This window comes from Suricata suricatta, chromosome 9, assembly GCF_006229205.1.
Source record: "Suricata suricatta isolate VVHF042 chromosome 9, meerkat_22Aug2017_6uvM2_HiC, whole genome shotgun sequence".
NCBI lineage: Eukaryota > Metazoa > Chordata > Mammalia > Carnivora > Herpestidae > Suricata > Suricata suricatta.
In genome coordinates this window covers 33,969,914-33,990,301 of record NC_043708.1, presented here as the reverse complement: position 1 = coordinate 33,990,301, position 20,388 = coordinate 33,969,914, and the positions used below count along the sequence as shown (strand labels likewise).

Sequence of the window (20,388 nt, the reverse complement as noted above, 5' to 3'; positions counted from 1 at the left end):
ATGTGTAAGTTTAATGTTGAAGCCATGCAAAACATAGTGAATTTCCTTTTTCCCTGCAACACGCATTTGCTGATACACTGGTTATTTATCCCACTGTACTTACTGTATCTCCACATGTAGTGCTCCTATTTAAAGTTGAGGCTTACAACAGGTTTTGTGATCACTCATAGCTGATAGGCAGGAAAAAGTAAAGGACCACATGTGGATATGATGAAACATATGAAGTATAACATAATGAGCATGATGAGAGTGATGAGGAAGAGGTTATAAAGCTGAGAGAATAATTTAAATAAACTTCCAGCTGAGCCCTGTAACATTATAGTCCAAGGCTTCTCATATATTTCCACAATCAACTCACACAATTTCATATGGGTGATGACTTTTCCCCTAGTAAAAGTAAAACTATAAAAGAATACTGTAGGCTATATAATAATCCAGAAGGGCCTCCGTTTTATAATCTGAAAAAACTTAAAAGTTGACCTTCTTTACATTGTGTAAGACTGTTAAGTTAATTTGTTAAGGAGGCAGTAAATTGTAGGTTTGGTTTTTCCAATTACAACTACTCTTTAATCAAATTTTTTGGAAAATGTTTAGAATCTTAGGTGAGAATAATAAATATAAAAACAAAACATTACACATTTAACTTTTGCCCTGGTTAAAAAGAACAAACATGGAAACAGTCAAGCTGTGTAATGCCCTCTGCATCGCTGATGTTGATACATCAAGCAAATGCATAAAATGCTTCCCAGATGACCCTTTTGTTCCAAAGCATTGTGCAAAGCTGATCCACTATTAGTTGGATGAATATTCTACACTATGGCTATGATTTTTAATCTTTATTTGCATATTATTAATAATGTTGCTTTATTCAAAGACACTATTATTAATTTTGTGTGGTTCTGATGCTTTTCTATGGTAGTAAATAAGACTAGTTTTTCCTGTGGGTGCCAGTGCCTTGTTTATGGTTTAGCATCTAGTGAAGAACCAGGAATAACAGAGAACTGAGGCTATGCCATGTACTCCTGGGAAAATCACGGTTGTTAAAGGCTGGTTTCATTATCTGTTAAATGAGTTCTTACTGATCAGTCCCCTTCTTCAGAGTGCTACAGGGCACTGGCTGTTGGATCGTATTTCTGACTGGCCTTCAGTACCATGTATCATTGGCATGCATGCCCAGTGAGTACTTTCATTAGCTTGTAGAGCTCTTAGTATGTACTCTTCATATACAAGGTAAAAATCTCTGAGGCATTATAGCATAAACAGCAATGTCTTAGTCTGTTCAGGCTGCTGTAACAAAACTACAAAAGACTGTAAATTATAAATAAAAACTTATCTCTCACAGTTCTGGAGCCTGGGAAGTCCAAAATCAAGGCGCAGGCACATTTGGTGTCTGGTGAGGACCTGTTTTCTTGTTCAAAAACAATGCCTTCTTCATGCGTCCTCACATAGTGGAAAAGCCTAGGGAGTCCTGTGGGGTCTTTATAAGAACACTAATCCCCTTGCACTAATCCCCTTCATGAGAGTTCCACTCTCTTGACCTAAGCACCTCCCAAAGGTCCAAATCTGGCCCATAGCCTGCTTTTGTGAATAAAGTTTTATTAGAAAACAGGCGTATGCATTCATTTGGATAATGTCTATCGCAGCTTTCCTGCGATAGAAGCAACAGAGGCTCACAAATCCTGAAATGTGTATTATCTGTGCCTTTACAGAAAGATGTTAGCTGAACCTTGGTTTGGACCATTGTTTAAGAGTTATGTCAGGGGCATCTGGGTAGCTCAGGTTCTCTCTCTCTCTCTCTCTCTGAAATAAACTTTTTTTTTTTTAAATAAAGAGCTATGTCAGAATTTTCCCCTCATCTTTTATTCCAACCACTCAGAGGTTTATGTTTGAAGAGATAATTTAAAGAGAGGAAGGAAATGACGGAGAACAAAAATGTAGTATTCAAATCCTGGCACCAACTTGTTTCTCTCCCTTATTTTAATCTACCTATTTCTTTGCTATGGGTTTCCATTTCCCCTTGATCTTTATAGTGCTCTGTCTTGGGAAATAAATGCAGCTTCCTGGCCTGGAGAAAAATAGTATGTTTTTCTCAACAGTGAACATTTACTATCAGAGTGAATCTTGGATGATAGGGGCTAATTGCTGAATTTAACGGTCTTAATAGAAAATAAAGGGTAAGAGCCAGCATCACTGTGAGCATCAATCTCTGTGAAGAATTTGACTCTCTTCTTATGACTTTGTGTAATCCTTTGATGGAGTACAAGTAAGTTAGACCTGCAAATGTTGTTTGTTTTAATAGGTCTATAATGACAGATCTGTACTACCTCAGTCAAACAGATGGAGCGGGTGATTGGCGGGAAAAAGAGGCCAAAGATCTGACAGAGCTGGTCCAGCGGAGAATAACATATCTTCAGGTAAGGAAATTAGGTAAAGAAATAAACATGAGTGAAAAAAGAACGAAATTCATAATAAGACTAAGAGTTGCTGTTGGTTTTTGTCTTGGTAGCCCCTTGCTTTTTTAAAGTATTTACTCATTTTTCATATTTATTCAGAAAGATGCTATGTTATGTCTGCAGTGAAAGATGGCTAAAACGAAGTCCCTGCCTTAAGGGAGCTACTTCTCAACACACACGCGCATGGGCACACACACACACACACACACACACACACACACACACTACAATGCAAAGTAGGAAGTACTGCATTTTATGTGAGACATACAGATGAAATGCTCGTTGGAGGACAGAGTTGTCAGGAGTAGCTTTGTGGAAAAGATGCTATTTGAGTTGAGCTGAAAAGGATAACTGGATAGGATTTAGACACATAGGAATGGAAAAGAGTATTCTAGCTGGAGCACGTGAGTAATGGTCCATAACTGGGAAAGAGCAGGACAGGAACCCAATGAGAAATGGGATATTTCAGTTTGTCTGAGGTTTTGGGTTGTGTGAACAGGTGGGGTGGGAAATAAACTGAAAAGGTCGGTTTGGGAGCCAGATTGCAGAGGTCCTTGGGTGCAGGTTGATAACACTTTCTGATGCATAAGCAGCAGCTGGTTGCTGTAAGATTTTACTTGTCGCATAAACATCATAATAACCACAAACAACCCTAAGTCCCAGACCCTTTTAAATTTATTCTCTTCATTTTTTTTCTGCCTTCTTTTCTAGCTATTTTTCTAAAATTTTTTAATGTTTATTCATTTTTTGAGAGAGAGACAGAATTTGAATCTGACTCCAGGCTCTGAGATGTTAGCATAGAACCAGACTTGGGGCTTGAACTTAAAAACTGCAAGATCATGACCTGAGCCGAAGTCAGATGCTTAACCAACTGAGCCACCCAAGAGCCCCTCTTCTAGCTCTTGTTAATATACATACCCAGTCTTACATGTTCATAAGAAAAAAGTTGATTTACTTTTAAAATTTTGGTTAAAATGCCATAAGCTTTTTTCTATTTTGGAGTCACAACTTGCTTTTGAAAGGTTTTTACACATAAGAGTGGCATGATAAGAGTGGTGCTCTTAATCTGAAGGTATTATTTTGGCTAAACTGGATTAGTATTGGAAAAGACTAGAAGCAAGGACACCATTTAGGAGATGAGGACCATCCTGCAGGCGAGAAAATGGAGGTATGTGGCAGTTAGCACTGGAGGTGAAGAGAGAAATTTGAGAAAGTCTGGGAAGGTAGAATATATAGGCCTTTCCAAGTGGATGAAAGAGCTGAAGTGACTGGGATAATGGACATGTTGTTAGCTGACAGGGGACTTTGAACAGTCTGGAGAAAAACAATGGATTAGTAAATAACTTCACAATGGCAAGCCGCCATGCCCATCTTTTTCTAATATTATTGATGGTATACTTTCTGTGTATGATCATTCTGCTTTCCTTCTAAAGTTAAAATGTCTTATAAAAGCAAAATAATAGCCAGTGACTTAATCATCTGTATTTCAAGGTACACATTCTCCTACACTTGAATTGGAAAAAATAGAAAATCAAGTGTTTAGAGAGATCATTAAAAACCAAACTGATCTTGGCATGCTGTCTTGGTCTCATACTCCCATGACCATTCATCAGAGGTGTCTGCAGGATGAGAAACACTTGCCTCCTGTAGGGAAGAGGTAATTATCTCCTATCAACTAGAACCTCATTCAATGAACTATAAACAGCTGGTGGTGCCGAACTATCATCCTCATTTAAAATGGAAATAACTATGGTTTCTGAGTTTCTTCCATTTCCACAAATTCATTGGATTTTTATTCAACAGAAGTTATATTTAAAGTATGATTTGGTCGTATCCAGTCTGCACACTGTAACAAGTACCTACCACCTGCTTTAGTTTATTGCTAGAAAATAGCATTTTAGCTGGACCTTACTTTCAATTTCAAATATTGCTATTTAACAGGTCTCTTCTTTTTTTTCCATTAAAAAAGAAAAAGTGGTTTTCAATAGTCAAGAAGATGGGGAAAATCTCAGTAAGAAAAAACATCTTTTAGAAAAAGATTTTTCTTTAACTATTTAATGGATCTTTGATATTTCTTCCATCTAGTCTGAAGTACTTTGAAGTCAGGAACGATATTTTTAACATATTATTTATTAGAGGTTAGCAATGCCAGTCATTCACTCTTTCCCTTCTTTGGATAGAGGTGAAGAAGAGTCCTTTCTCCCATTCCAACAAAATTAAACACATACATTTGCAAGGAATGCCTTTTCTAACTGGAATTTTTATTCCCAGTGGATTTCTAAGCACAACAGCTACTTTAAAAAGAATGATTTGTTACTGGTTCAACTAAGTGGATTAGAGAGTTTAATCAGATGAGGTGAGCTATTTAAACACACTTTTAAAAGTGGTTACATGTTTTCCAGTTACAACTTTTCTTGGTATTCAAATGTTTTGGTATTCCCAAGCCATTGTCTTAAGTGAAATATTACTGTACAAAAAGGCTATTTAAACAACTTAGATTCTGAAAGACTTCCACAGGGCGTAGCAACTGAGTAGTATACTAGAAAATAAATCTGAAAAGGGGGATAAAGAAAAAACTTTGAACTTTGATACCTCTATTCAACATAAAAGTAAGCCGTTCATATAACTTAATGGAGATTTTAGAAGGCTCTCCTTGTTTGGCCTATCAGCCAGCAGCTATATAAAGAATGATAATAATTTGTAGGTAACTTGGAAATAAATAAGGAAAAGGAACAATAAAAGCAAATGTTTTTAATAGTTTAAATCTGTTTGGGAGATTTTAGTCATTTAAATGCCTTATTGTAATCAGATGATTTTAAATTTTACCCAGTGGTTGGTTTGGACAGTTGGTAGCATTTTCAGTTTTACTAGATTTTTACGTCTATGATGAAATTTATTATCAGTTCTCATTATCACCAATAAGCATTTTTCTAAACTCTGATTTATTTAAGGTATTATGCAAGACCTAGCTTAAAAAAAAAACACCTAGACTGAATCATCTTCTTAATCCATAATAGGTTTCATTTTAAATCTAACCCTTTTTGTAACTCTCCAATCCTTTTAATTGAGCAAGTATCATTATGTCTCATGAAAATTTTGCTTGATTTAGCCATGTATTTCAAGTTTAGTCTCAATTTAGGTACTCATTCATTTATCCTGTGCTTTGGTTTTACTTGGGAGAAACAGTTTCCCAAAAGATACTGCAAAATTAAAAAAGTACTATGGCATCTAGACTTCAGTGGAACAAAGTTCCATGGCTATCTTAGTTAAAATTATTTTCTCTTTAAAGTTGAAGGCCTTATGGCATGTTATAAAAAGAGAAAACCGACTAAAAGATTATATAATCTTATTAAGGACATCCTTGGGTATGCTATTAGGCTCAAGTAAAATGGACCAAGTAATTCTCTTCAGGTCTTAGTTTCTATACGTTTACGTAACAAATTCTTTATCTATAAAGTGAACATATAATATTGGCTTGTTTTAAGTGCCATTTTGTGCTAGTCTTTACTAGTATGCTATATAAATCATAACAAATTGAGAAAGTGCTGGGTTTTTAAAAATATTTTTCTAGTTTCTTTTATAAAACACTGGCTCATTGTAAAAATTTCATATTGCTGACATTTTCATTATAAGTCCATATTTTGCCATAACGTCATTTTTCTAGACTTTTAAGTGACATGGAAGACATTCTATTTCCATTACTATCGTTAGAATTTACTTTGTGGCTTCTAACCAGCTCATATTAAATTCTACTCAACTTATATTAAATAAACACAATGAAAAAGATCATGATACCTTAGTTTCTTAACTTGTTTGGAACAGTTAGAAGTTGGCAGCTGTGGTGGTGAGAGCTGCTAGTTAGGGCACACCACTAGGGCAAAAGGCATTAGCCAGTTTAACTTAAAATAATCTTTCTTCTGGTTCAGGATGGGTTTTTTTCTACCTAGATCCAAAGTTGACAATTTAAGCTATATTGAGCCCATTTTCAGTGGATCTAAATAAAATGTATAAAAAGTAGCAATAGGAAAAGATTTTTGTTTGTTTGTTTGTTTGGGGCATCATTGGTTTATGATGGGACTTTTACTGGAAATTGGTAGGTTAATAATTTACCTTTTTTTCATAGAAAAGTTAAAGATGTAGAAATGGAGAACAACTATTTTACTTTTTAAAGGAAGATAGGTGTTTGTTTTTTCCATTCAAAAATAACAGAATGGCTGGAGAAATAGCAATTTCTCTCTTCCTGTATGGATTCCAGCAACTGTAGATGGTCTATAAAATGGAAGGTGGCCAGGTCACACTAGGAATGCATTATTGAGGCTATTGAAATCTACTTCAGATTGTGGAGAAACCTACCTCCTACACGGGATGTAGACACATTTTTCTCTGACAAGACAAATTCTTTAAAGTAGATTTAAGGCCAGAATATAACTATAAACTTCATTTGTCTGCTAGTGTACTGACCACGAATGAGATCAAACCCATCATTATGCGTTCCCAGAGTTACAGAGTGTGTTCTACTGAGTGAATCAGATAGCAGTTATATTTCTGCCCAACAGGGATGACAAACCAAAAGTAAAGGCAAAGGTAGTACTTGTAACTCATTAGGAAAAGTCATTAGCTTAGCTGTAGTAAGATTGTTAATTAAATATTTAAAACAACTGGAGTAGGGAGAAACTTTCAGGAACTTTCCCCATTTGAAAGAAATTATTAGTTTGAGAAGAGGTCAAATAGGGAAAAGTAGACAGTTTCTAAGAACTAAGGCTTAAGATTGTACTGAGAAAGAGTATCTTTCCCAAGAACAAAAATATAAACAGGTTCAATTAGGAAAGAAAAAGAAGTGGTAGGTAGATATAGTGTCCAGGGTAGCTTTCATAAAACAAAAGAGGGGGTTGCTGTACTCAAAGTTGACTAAGGACAAAAGTGGTGATAAGAAGGAAAAAAAAAGAGGGACACCTGGGTGGCTCAGTGGGTTCAGCATCGGACTTCAGCTCAGGTCATGATCTCGGGTTTATGAGTTCAAGCCTGGAATTGGGCTTACTACTCTCAGAATGGAGCCTGCTTAAGATCCTTTGCCCCACTCTCTGCCCCTCGCTTGTGCATGCACTCTTTCTCCCTCTCTCTCTCAAAAATAAATAGACATTTTTAAAAAGAAGAAAAAATTTATTAAGGGTGGTTTTCTAAGCATTATTAAAAACATTGTTTTGAATTCTTAGATTTTACAGTGTCCTTGCATGTGAAAGCATAGATCTGACTGAGTTGTTTGTTTGTGTATTCAATGAGTACTGGGCATTGGGTATATTGCTAAGGATTTAGTGATAAATGAACAGATACGGTATGTTGTCTGCCCTCAGAAAGCTTAGGAAGCTTAAAGTTTAATAAAATTTCAGAATATCTTTGAATTAATTATTGTCAAATACATACATTTTTTTTTAATTCCTACAAATTTTTGGTTTGATGTTTATATTTTTGTCTCATTATTTGGATCTTTTTATTAATCCCTCTATCTGTATTACATTAATTTTTGCTACAGGCTATTTTATTACTCCTTTTTGAAAAGCTCTTATAATGGTCCAGAAATCTAAGTAAAAAATATATATGTGCGTGTGTGTGTGTGTGTGTGTGTGTGTGTTACAACACACATGCACACAAAAACACTTTTATTACGGAAACAACATATATAAAAGTGAGAGGCGAGTGAATCCCTTTGTACCCATTATCCAGCTGTAATAATTATCAATTCTTGGTCAGTTTTGTTTCATCTATACTGGCACCACTCCTTACCATCTCTGAGATCATTTTGAAGCAAATCCCAGATATTTTATCATTTTATTTGTAAATATTTCAGAATGAGTTTCTAAAAGGCAAAGATACTTTCTCAAAGAATAATCACATACTATTATCACACCTAAGCACACTAAGAATAGTTCCTTAATATCATCCAATAACCAGTCATTAATCAAATTTCTCTGATTACCACACACATTTTAAGGTGCTATTTAAAAACAGATTATCTATGGAGGAATTCTGAGACCTGGCAGAGTAGGAAGCACCAAGAATCTGTCTCCCCTCCAGTGGCACTGGGAGAAATTATCTGATATAATATTTTGGAACTCTGGAGTCAATTGAAGGCTTACAATTTCGAGGGTAGGAAAGCTTTAACTGTAAGTTGAGATAAATTTCAGCTCATAGTTCCAGAGCAGCTGCCCACTCCCACCCCAGCCTCATGGCAGGCAGCTGTGTATGTGTTCCTAGAATCCAGGGATGGTTCAACATATGAAAATTAGTCACCATAATATGCTACACAACAAAATAAAGGAAGAAAACCACCTTATCATCTAAGTTGATGCAGAAAGACCATTTAACAAAATTCAGTACCTTTTTGTGATAAAAAAAAATTCAACAAAATAAGAATAGAAGGAAACTGCCTCAACATATAAAAGTATGATTTTTGTATATTGATCTTGTGTTCTGCAACTTTGTTAAACTCATACATTAGTTCTAGTAGCTTTTTTGTTGATTCCATCAGGTTTTCTGTATAGATTATTATATCATATGTATATAAACACATTTACTTATTTTCAATTTGGGTATCACTTTTGCAGTATTCTGTTAAAAGCCATTCACCTTAATTAAATACTGTAATTTACTATTAGCATAACATAAAGTAAATAAAAAATTTAGTTCCTTCTTTTAAAGTCCTTGTCGAAGTCTGATTTGGGATTTTAGGTTTTCTTAGCAAGGGCTTGAAAAACATTTTGAAATGCCTAATGGTTATGGAGGAACTTTTTAAATTCCTAGCAGCACAACTCTGCCAGCAGTTTGTTGTTTTTAAGTTTATATACTTCTTTTTTTTTAATGTTTATTCTGAGAGAGAGAACGTACACACACACACACACACACACACACACACACACACACACATACAGAGACATGAGCAAGTGGGGAAGGGGCAGAGAGAGAGGGAGAAAGAAAATCCCAAGCAGGCTCCACACTGTCAGCACGGAACTCTGTGCTATCCAAGAGCTGGACCCTTAACCAACTGAGCCACCCAGGTGCCCCAGAAAAGTGAAAGTCTTATTAATTGCCTGACACTTCTTTATAAACTGTTTTCCCCATATTTCTTAGCTCATGCTCTTCATTATTATTTATTGGATCTTCTATAAAGTGCATTTATAATGAGTTTGTAATATTTTCTATAAAGAGACTAGAAAGATTGAATCAGATATTTCTCTAAAATGGTTGATTAGAAAAGTTGTTTTTAATTGGTAATTTTTGATGCATAAAATTTGCTACTTTACATATACAAATCTCATGTTTGTGATACTGCTATAAACTTGTGCCACAGAGACGAAGAAATTCATATGAATTCTATTTTATGTGATTCTTATCAAAAAAAGAAAAAAGAATAATATAATTGTTTAGGTACATTTTTAATTGTATACACTACATTTTTTAGGATATTCATGACAGAAGAGAATTTCTGTGTTGACCAGGCATTATTGAGAACTAACTCCAATTCTCTGATTACCTGACACTTCCCATACTGGGTGCCCTGGGACACACTCATATCCCCTTGACCTGTACATGTTTATGTCACAGAATGACTGCACAAAAGTAATTCTGAACCACATAAATATATCCCTGTGTATCTAAACTAAACGAATCCCCAGCTGAATTTTCCCATAACAGGATCCCAGAAATGCCGAAGGCCACTTCATTGCCACCCAATACTGTCACCTGGAGAGTGAGATGGGAGGGAATTCCAAGTGGGAAAAGACTTCTGTCTTAACTCATTGTGGTCAAATTTTGCAATTTTTGCAAAAACATATGACCAGCGGAACACATTGCAAAAGCCCTTCTCCTCCGAGGGCTTTTGAAGGGACCTGGTCAAAGGAGGCTCCCTTCAGCTTACATTTCAGTAAACCCTCTCTGCCCCTAAGAAAGCCCTTCTCACAGAAGTAGGAGGGAATCTTACATCCCTTAGACATGAGATTACCTAAGAACCACTGATAATAAGAAACCTAAAATAGAGACATATTACAAAATTAGATGAAAAATAATAGATGCTGACTGTTTAAGATTGAGTGGGTTTTATCTCAAGTACATAGATACCAAAGAAAGACTAGGTTGCCTCCAGTGAAAATTTTGCTTTATTTGATAAATAAGCAGTAGCTTTCTGTTAAAGAATACCAGCCTTTGACTAGGACTTTCACTCTCCTTCAATCCCTAGATTATGCAGCACTTTCTCAAATTGACCGGCCTACATTTGATTTTCAGTTGCTGCTCACTGACTGCCCACAAACTCTGTGTCAGACCACCATGCTGTAGGTGTAAGTCCTGGCTACTATAGACAGGAACAGAGTCGTTTCCAGTGAGTGTTTTGGGTCTGTTCAGTAAGCCTCACTACCCGTTCTTCCTAGGCTCCCGCCTTTAATTGCGTAGCTCAGGACGGAGTATTGACCGAGAAGGTAAGATCAAATAAGTCGTAGATATGAATCAGTGATGAGTCATAAAAGCGTACAAGTATGTCTATGCAGTCAGTTAACATATATAGATATGATCTGACACTAGAAAGTGGCATGATAGTTCTCATATTGCTTATAGTACTATAGTAGTTATTCTAAAAAGTACTTGGGTATTTGAGCGCTTAGATGTTCTGTGTACGATACCATCACATTTTGACCTACCTAAACCAAAAATGCCAATTGTAATAAATATTTATCAGGGGGTGATGTGTGTGACGTGCACAGCTCATACCACTTTAAAAACCCATCTGAGAAAGGTTAGTACTGATTCTACTTTTTCTATGGAAAATTGAGCCATCCAAGTCATTACATTGGTGTTAAACTTGGTTCTAGATTTGGATCAATTATTTTGAAAATAGGTGATAAAACACCCAAATATCCGAAAGTCTCATTAAAGTCCTTTAATTGGAAGGTGAAAGGGAGGAGATATTTCTTCTTATCCTCCTACATTAAAGGAGGTTGTGAGGATGAGTAATATCTGTAAACTGCCACTTTTAAACACTTTCTGTATTTCTAGGTAGCAAGCAAAACTCTTATGAGGCAAGTATTGAAGAATAAATTGAGGCTTAGAGAAGTTTCTGTAACATGCCCAGTAAATGGCAACAGGAAGAGGCAGCGTTAACTTCAAGCCTTATATTCACCATTAGCAAGTGCTTTGAGGAGCCAATATTTGGTTTTGTTTTCCTGGTGCTTTGTTGACGACGACCAACAATATAAACTGCAGAGCTGCTTTTAATTTTGTCTGGTAAAGACACATCCTCTTTTGCAGCTGCTCATCATTAGCAACATAAGACCTTACCACACAAACCTTAAACAATTTGGTTTCTTGTGATTCTAGTTAATAGAAGAAAGTGAAGCATAACTTTTAAATAACTAAATTAGCAGAATCATAAAATATGAAATCTCTACATGAGCCTTTGCCTATATATATTGTTTCCACATCTTAAGATGATTTCTTCTTTGTCATTATAAAAGATTATCAATTATGAAAACATAGGAATTTGCAAAAGTCAGTAGAGATTGTAATCTTTTTTGAAGGAATGAACAAACTTGAAGAAAAAAAGATATGGTAATAGAATATGGAAATCCTATCGGAAGTGTGTTCAAAAAGTTGTTATCTTTGTCTTTAATCATTATCATTTAATCAGTCAGAAAAAGTGACTTTCTTTCTCTGGATTATAAAAAGTTTTACTTAATGGTAGTAGAATGTAGAATGATGTGCTAAATAGATAAAAATTCACATAGAAGTTTGAGTAGGAAGCATGATTTTTCATAGAAGAAATGCTATTTCCCCATTATATCTATCAAACATCTTTCTTTCCAGGTGGTAAGAAATGAATATCACTTGCTCCTATCCAGTTTTCACTGTTGTGCCATTCATAGTAGGGATATCCTTCAAGGGTATCTGTGGATGAAGTAAATGTCCCCAGAAAGAGGAGTCAAGGTGTTAGCAGCTAAGATATTAGGAAAATACTACCACTAGTGTAAGTAGAAAGTAATGTGGGCACTGGATCCTAGGTTGATTGAAGAACTAAGTCTTTGTGTCTCACTAATGGTAAATAGGTCTCAAAAGTTTTATCAAATCAGAATACAAAACAGAATAATAAGATACAGGTTCCTATATCCTTAGGGAGTGTGTATTCCTACCCATTTTGTCTAATGTTGCCTCTCTTTTGCCACCCTGATTTTACAGATTTATTGGCCTAGACCAGAGGTCAGCAAATGACCAACCTCAAACCAAATCTGTTTTTGTAAATAAAGTTTGATTGGAACATAGCCATACACATTTGTTTAAATATCGTCTGTGACTTCTTTCACTCTATAATGATAAAGTTAAATAATTGTAACAATATATGGCCTGCAAAGCCAAAGATATTTACTGTGTGATCCTTTATGGGAAAAATCCTCCATTCCTGGTTTAGACAGCGATAGAAATGATTCTTAAATATTCCTCAGGTTTTCCTTTGCCTCCTCCTCCTGTTTCTTCAGCTCTGTATGAGCTCTTGTCTGTATTTGATGTGTCAGCTTTCTGGGAATATGCCTTTGTCTGCCCCCTGTTGAAGTTCCTACCCCAATTAGTTATTTCTTTTTCATTGATGAGTTGAAGAGTTTTTATTGACTAGATCATGGGACAAGATATGAAGCATATGTAGAGACTCAAGAATATACTCTCTTGCTGTTACAGACGTTGGCCATATTTACTTTAGATCATTATTAAAAGCATAGTGATCTCCTTAAAATATAATAAGGAATACTGTTAATGATTGTGGAGGTTTCAAATGCAATTTGATGTCTGCTTAAATATTAGGACCACGTCTTGATTTATTCTGAATAATATCAGGTTCTGCTACAGGGGCTTTGAAGCATCTATGCTAATGAAATCACTTTTTATTTTACTTTATCTTTTATTTCTTACATGTTAAAGGTAGGAAGGGAATAAGACTTAGTAACTGTTCTTTTTTTTGTTTTAGTTTATAATTTTCTTCTCTTTTACGCTATAGCAAAGTTCTGGGATATTTGGGCTACTGTTGTCATGCTGTCACAAGAGGCTCTAATAGAAAGATTAAGATGCAGATAGAAAAAGAAGCATATAGAGATTTCAGTATGGAAAAGTGAGGAGTCACTGATTGTATCTGAATGGATAGAGACAGGTCATTATTTTTACCATTTCTTGTTACTGTTTTTCTCAACTATTTCATGTCTTTTCCATAGCTAGTGCATCTTTTATTCCTCTCTCTCTTCATTGGCATAACTATTGCTTATATTATTAGACATAATATACCCCCTTCAAGAGTCCGGCACTTTTATATGCACACACACCATCATTTCTTTTATCAAGTTGCAGCATATCAGAGGCTATCTGGAATGATTGGAAGAATTCTAGTTAACATTCTGCCAGTAAAATAACCCTGTAGCTTCAGACATTTCTCTTGCTGGGAAGTTGGTTTTTTGTTTATTTGAATGTGTGGAGGCTTTAAAAAAAAAATTTTTTTTTTTTTTAATTTTGGTCTAAAACCCTCTTCCCATGAGGTGATTAGAGTGGCTATACTTGTCAGGTTTGGAAGTGTCAGGGCTAGTAGAGGAGGCCATACCTTGAAACTGCAGTTATCATGAGAAATCAAGAGGGGGTTACAGGATGCCCTGTGAGAGGGTTGGTTCTGTTTAAAGGGTCAGAGGCAGGATAGATACTACATTTGACTTATAACCAAAAGACCTAGTACCCTGCCCTTTGTACTTATATATGGATGAAAAAGGGAATAAAGCCAGATCCTAAGAAAAAGCTTTTAAATATGTTCAAAGCCTACACATCCCATTGAGGCTTTGAATATTCTTTTAAATGTTCACTATGAGAGTTATTTTCTTCAGACAGACATTATGTTTTCCTTTTACATAAGAAGATAAAATACCATAGTGTACTCAAGATTCAAATTATTAAAAAAAGGTTGGTTTATCATTTTAAAAAGAAAGTTATATGAGTAAATGCCTCTAGAAACAAAGTCATCAGTTTGCCAATAAATAAGCAGCATTATAGATGTGAATTAAATGTGCATTACATGAGAATTTGTTAGGCTTAAAATATAGGCTTCTGTTTCTGCATAAATTGCAATAAACACATTATGCCATATTCTTCCTGCTAATGACAACAAAAAATACTGTACAACATGAATCTTCCATGTTTGTTTATTTTCTTGTTTGTTTTGTTCCTATATATCCCAGTTGGAAGTGTTGGAGAATCTCCCAACCTAAGAATACTAATGGATGGAGCCAATAAAAGGCCTCATTTTGATTACATCTATTCTGTTCCAGGAGAGTGTCATGAGAAAGTTGCCCCTTGTCCTTCCTGTGGAGCTTCAGCACATGACCCTGCCCACCATACCTGCCCTGCAAAACTGAGGGCACCCCTACCTCTCCCAGCAGGTGACAGCTGAGGAGACTTTGGACAAAATCCATCCACTGTCACCATACTGTAATAATTAGGTAGTTCCATTCTCTTCACAACCGGAGTCGAAGGAGGATATGGAGAAAAGGGAGTTAGAGAACAGTTTTCAAATCTCTGTTTAAAATCCACGGTAGATCTCTGAACATCACATGCGTGGAACTGAGGAGAATCAATGCAGAAAAAGGTGGGGACTGAACTCTGTATGATACACTCCCGAGGCTTCACGCTGGCTCTTGGTTCGCCCACAAATGGGACAGAACAAAATAACACTGAAAAAGCTTTAACAATTAAATTGACATTTGAGCCACAGCCAATAAAAGTGAGCTAGGAATCTATATAGTTTGCTGCCTACTGACATAGATCATTTAAATAGAAAGCAGAGTCTCATAGTATTTACCATATATCATATCAAGAACTAGGAAACTCTTAATTCAGATGACAAAAGAAAATCAGTGGACAGCACATCGAGATGAGATGTTGGAATTCCCTGGCAAGGATTTTAAAGAAGATATAATAATAAAAATGCCCCAATAAGCAATTACAGACTCAGAACAAGTGAGGAAGAAATAGAAAGCCTCAGCAAAGAAATGGATGATATGGGGGGGGGTGAAAATTTTAAACTGAAAAATGCGATAACCTCAGAAAAAACTGGCTCGTGGTGGGATAGCTGTGGCAGAGAAAAGAATCAGTTCATTTGCATAATCTAACATCAGAGAGAATAAAGATTGGGGGGGAGGCAAACAGAGCCTCAGCGACCCATGGGACAGTAACAACTACAAAAATTATGTTTGTTACTTTTAGAGTCTAAGAAGGAGAGAAGTAAGAGTGAGGGATTGAAGAAATGACTGAAAACTTCCTAAACTTGGCAAGCCAACATATTCAAGAAGTTGAACAAATTCCTAACAGGAAAAAACCCAAAGCAATCCATTTCTAGACACTTTTTAAGTAATTTGTTAAAAGACTAAAGACAAAGGAAAAATTCTCTAAAGCAGCTAGAGACAAACAATGCATTACCTGTAGTGGGACAATTTGATTGACAGTGGATTTCTCATTAGAAAACATGAAGTCCAGAAAGAAGTAGTAAGATATTTTAAGTTCCCCCCAAAAAAGAACTGGCAACCTGGAATTCCTCATCCAGTGAAAATATAATGAGTTGAAATATATTTTCAGATGAAAGAAAACTATAAAAGAATTCCTTGCCAGCAGACTTGGTCCAAAAAAAGGAAATTCTTTTTTTTTAATGTTTATTTATTTTAGAGAGAGAGCACAGATGGGGGAGGGACCGAGAGAGGGAGACACAGAACCTGAAGCAGGCTCCAGGCTCTGAGCCGTCACATGTAGGGCTCGAACCTGTAAGCTGTGAGATCATGACCTGAGCCACCCGGCTGCCCTTAGAATAAGTGAATTTAGCAAAGTTGTAGGATATATGATTAACACACAAAGATTAGTCATATTTCTACATCCTAGCAAGAAACGATTAGAAACCAGAATTTTAAGAAATAATACCATTTATAAATTGCTCTAAAAACTGAAAATGCAATACTTAGGTAAAAATGATGATGAAAGAAATTAAAGATCTAAATGAGTGGATGAATATATTATGTTCATGGGTTGGAAAACTCAACATAGAAAAGAGGTCAAGTCTTCCCAAACTGACTTAACATATTCCTATCAAAATCCCAGCAAGTCCTTTTTCCTTTTTGTGTATATAAACAAAGTGATTCCAAAATTTGTATTAAAAGGCAAAGTAACTAAAATAGCTAAAGAAATTTTGAAAAGAAGAGTAGCATCTGAATAATCATACTTGCTACTTTTAAGACTTAACAACTATAGCAACAGTAATCAAAATTATGGTATTGGAAGAGGGGTAGACCTATAAATTAATGAAACAGAATGGAGTCCAAAATAAACCCACATGGGTATACTGTTTTTCATTGAGATGCAGTTTACATAACCATCTAAAATTAACCATCTCAAAATGAACAGTTCAGTGATATTTAGTGCATTCACAAGATTGTGCAACCATCAGGACTGTCTAGTTGCACAGCATTTCATCGGCTTAAGAGAAAACCTCGTTCATACTCATTAAACAGGTGCTCTCCATTTCCCCATTTCCTCTTTCCATGGCCCCTGGAAACCACCAATCTGCATTGTGTATGGATTTACCCACTCTGAATATTTCATATAAATGGAATCATACAATATGTGATTTTTTTCCTATCTGGTTGACTTTACTTAGTTAAATGTTTTCAAGCTTCATCCATGTTGTAGCATATATTAGTACTCCATTCCTTTTTAAAAAAATTTTTTTAATGTTTTATTTATTTTTGATACAGAGAGAGACAGAGCAGGAGAGGGGGAAGGGTAGAGAGAGAAGGAGACACAGAACCGGAAGCAGGCTCCAGGCTCTGAGCTAGCTGTCAGCACAGAGCCTGACGCGGGGCTCGAACCCACAAACGTGAGATCTGACCTGAGCCGAAGTCGGAGCCTTAACCGACTGAGCAGCCATCCAGGCACCCCTAGTACTCCATTCCTTTTTATGGCTGAGTAATATTCTGTTGTGTGAGTTTACTAAAGTATGTTCAGCCATTCATTTGTTGATGGACATTTGGATTGTTTTTGCCTTTTGCATTTCAAAATAGCATTGCTCTTAACATATCTCCACATGTATTTATTTGAGTAATAGTTTTCAGTTCTTTTGAGTGTATACCTATGAGTGGGCAATTGAATTTTGAGAAAGATGCAAAAGCAGTTCAATGGAGGAAGCATAATCTTTTCAATAAATGGTGTTGGAGTAATTAGACATCTCACAGGGGGAAAAAATGAACCTTGGCCTAAACCTCACATTTTACATAAAATTAACTGAATATGGGTAGTAAATCTGACAGATGAAATAAATGTGACATGTAAAACCTTAAAACTTTTAGAGGAAAATGTTGGTGTAAATCTTTGTGACCTAGGCTAAAAGTTCTTAAACAGACACCAAAAGAATGGTTTCTAAAAGAAAAAAAAATCAGCAAATCGAACTTATCAAATTAAGACCTTTGGCACTGTGAATGACCCCGTTAAAGAGGATGAAAGACAAACCTTAGACTTGATTGGAAGAAAAACTTCACAAATCACATCTCCAGCAAGTCTCCTATCCAGAATGAATTAAGAACTTTTTTTTTAAGTTGTTGTTGTTTTTTTTTTTTTAAGTGAGAGAGGGAGCACATGTGCATGTGCGTGAGTGGGGGAGGGACAGAGAGAGAAGGAGAGCAAGAATCTTAAGCAGGCTCTGTGCTCAGTGTGGAGCCTGACACAGGGGCTTGCTCTCCACCACCCTGAGATTCATGACCTGAACCAAAATCAAGAGTCAGATGCTTCACTGACTAAGCTACCCAGGTGCCCCAAGAATTCTTTAATCTCAACAATAAGAAACAATCCAGTTGGAAAATGGACAAAAGTTTTCAACAGGTAACTTTACCAAGGAACATATATGGTTAACAAACATGCACATGGAAAGATATTCAAAATCATCCACTATTAGAACATGTGACCTGAAAACATAATGAGGTCCCACCACACCCCTATCGGAAGTGGCTCGCATAAAGAAGACCGGGATTCGGAGCCACCGGCTCTCTCATATATTCCTTACGGAAATGTAAAATGATACGGTCGTTCTGGGAAACAACGTGATTATACTCCTGTGTATTTATGCTACAGAAATAAAAACTCATGTCCACACAAAAGTCTGTACACTCACATGTGTAACAATTAAATTCGTAATACCCTAAGGCTAGAAACAACCCATATGCCCTTCAGTGGGTGAGTAGACTGTGGTACAATCCACATAACAGACGACTACTCAGTAATAAAAAGGAATGAACTATTGATACACATAATAACGTGGATGGATCTCAAGGTCATTATACTAAGTGATAAAGCCAGTCTCAAAAGCCTTCACACTGACTGGTTTTATTTATTAACATTCTCAGAGTTACTAAATGATTATCATGGAGAACAGATCAGTAGTTGCCAGAGATTAACATTTGAGGAAGGAGTAGTGTAAGAGAATGTCTTTGTTTTGATAAATAGTCTGTATCATGATTGTAAGTAGTAGTTACATGAGTCCATACATGTTATAAAATTTGATAGTAACTATAAACCACTACACCCCACCCTCCTAAAAAAAAAAAAAAGGTGCATGTAAAACCTGGTGAAATCCAAAGAAGGTCTATATATTAGTTAATAATATTATGTAATGTCAGTTTCCTGAGAATGAACTGTGGTTAAATAAGATAATCTCATTGGGGAAAGCTGTGTGGAAGGTACATGGTAACTCTCTGCTATTTTTGCAATTCATTGTGGTTCTTAAATTATTTAAAAATATGTAGCAAAAAATACAGTGTTAAAGATTTCTAAAAGTTAATAACCTGAATTGGTTAGATCAGTGTTAAACTGAGGCAATGAGAAAAATGGTCTTAAGAGTATTTTCATTAAAAAATAATAATAAATGGAGTTTTAAAATAAATTTATGCTTCGCCAACAGTGGATTCTTAGTGCATGGATAGCTACATGGAGAGATGGAACAATGCCCTATCCAAAGAAGAGACAGCAGGGTTTGAATCTGGTTTAGTTATTGTTGATGGTTTGATTTAAAAGCCAGTGAATAGATAGGTGCTGGAAGTACCTGCGCTACAGGGACCAGTGGCACTTTACAGATGGAGGTGCTGGCAAAAGAGTGTAAATTATTCTGACCTTTATTTAAAACAAAACAAAACATTTGCAACAGCTTTTGCACAAAGTTTCAACTAGTGTTTCTCTTTGGTGTCTGCTCTCTACTTCATCTTTTGATCTGGGCTAGCCAGTTCCAAACTTGCTTTTACTTTTCTCCTCCTTTCCCTCTTCTCTCTCTTCTTTCCGCATTCCCCTTTCTCTCCAGCACTTCTTCCCTTTCCCTCATTCCTCCCTCTTCTCTCTTCTCCCTTTCTTCCTTTCCTTCATCCCTTCCCCATCTTTTTCCTATTCCTTTCCTCTTTTTTTTTTTTCCTTTTTTAAAGAGTACCTGCCGTATCCTCCCTGAATTTTGGTTTTGAGGAAGGAGAGCATAATTAGGCCTGTTAAGTAAAGTGGTGGAGGACATTTCTGACATTCAGCCTTAATTTTGAAACTGAGTTTTTTTTTTAGACTGAGCAGTTAAGCTGGTTCTGACACCTGGGAATCAGACTATAAACTTATGGAGAAAAATTAAAGGTGCTTGAGGCTGTGTATTTTCTGTACGGTTGTGTAGCATTGGCAGAATCTGGCTTCTTGGGTAACTTAGCTTTTCTTCTCTAGCCTTGGAGAGACTTTTGTTGACATTAGATTCTTGAATGAGAGAGTTAGACTTGGATGCATCTCATTGTTTCTCTGACTTTCTTTTGTGGCTTTTATAGTAACAGAAAATATTACCAAAGTGCTCTAGTGTACTTGCCTTTTGAACCTGAAA

The 20,388-nt window shown here is 35.9% G+C and overlaps 1 protein-coding gene across 9 annotated transcripts in view; it reads left to right on the top strand.

The window, feature by feature from the left end:
• FUT8 (fucosyltransferase 8) overlaps window positions 1-20,388 on the top strand; it is a 291,085-nt gene that overhangs the window by 204,106 nt on the left and 66,591 nt on the right. For all 9 annotated transcript variants that reach the window (XM_029950670.1, XM_029950669.1, XM_029950671.1 and 6 more), the window contains one exon: window positions 2,300-2,414. In XM_029950670.1, coding sequence (XP_029806530.1) covers window positions 2,300-2,414 — 115 coding nt within the window. The remainder of the gene's footprint in view (window positions 1-2,299; window positions 2,415-20,388) is intronic.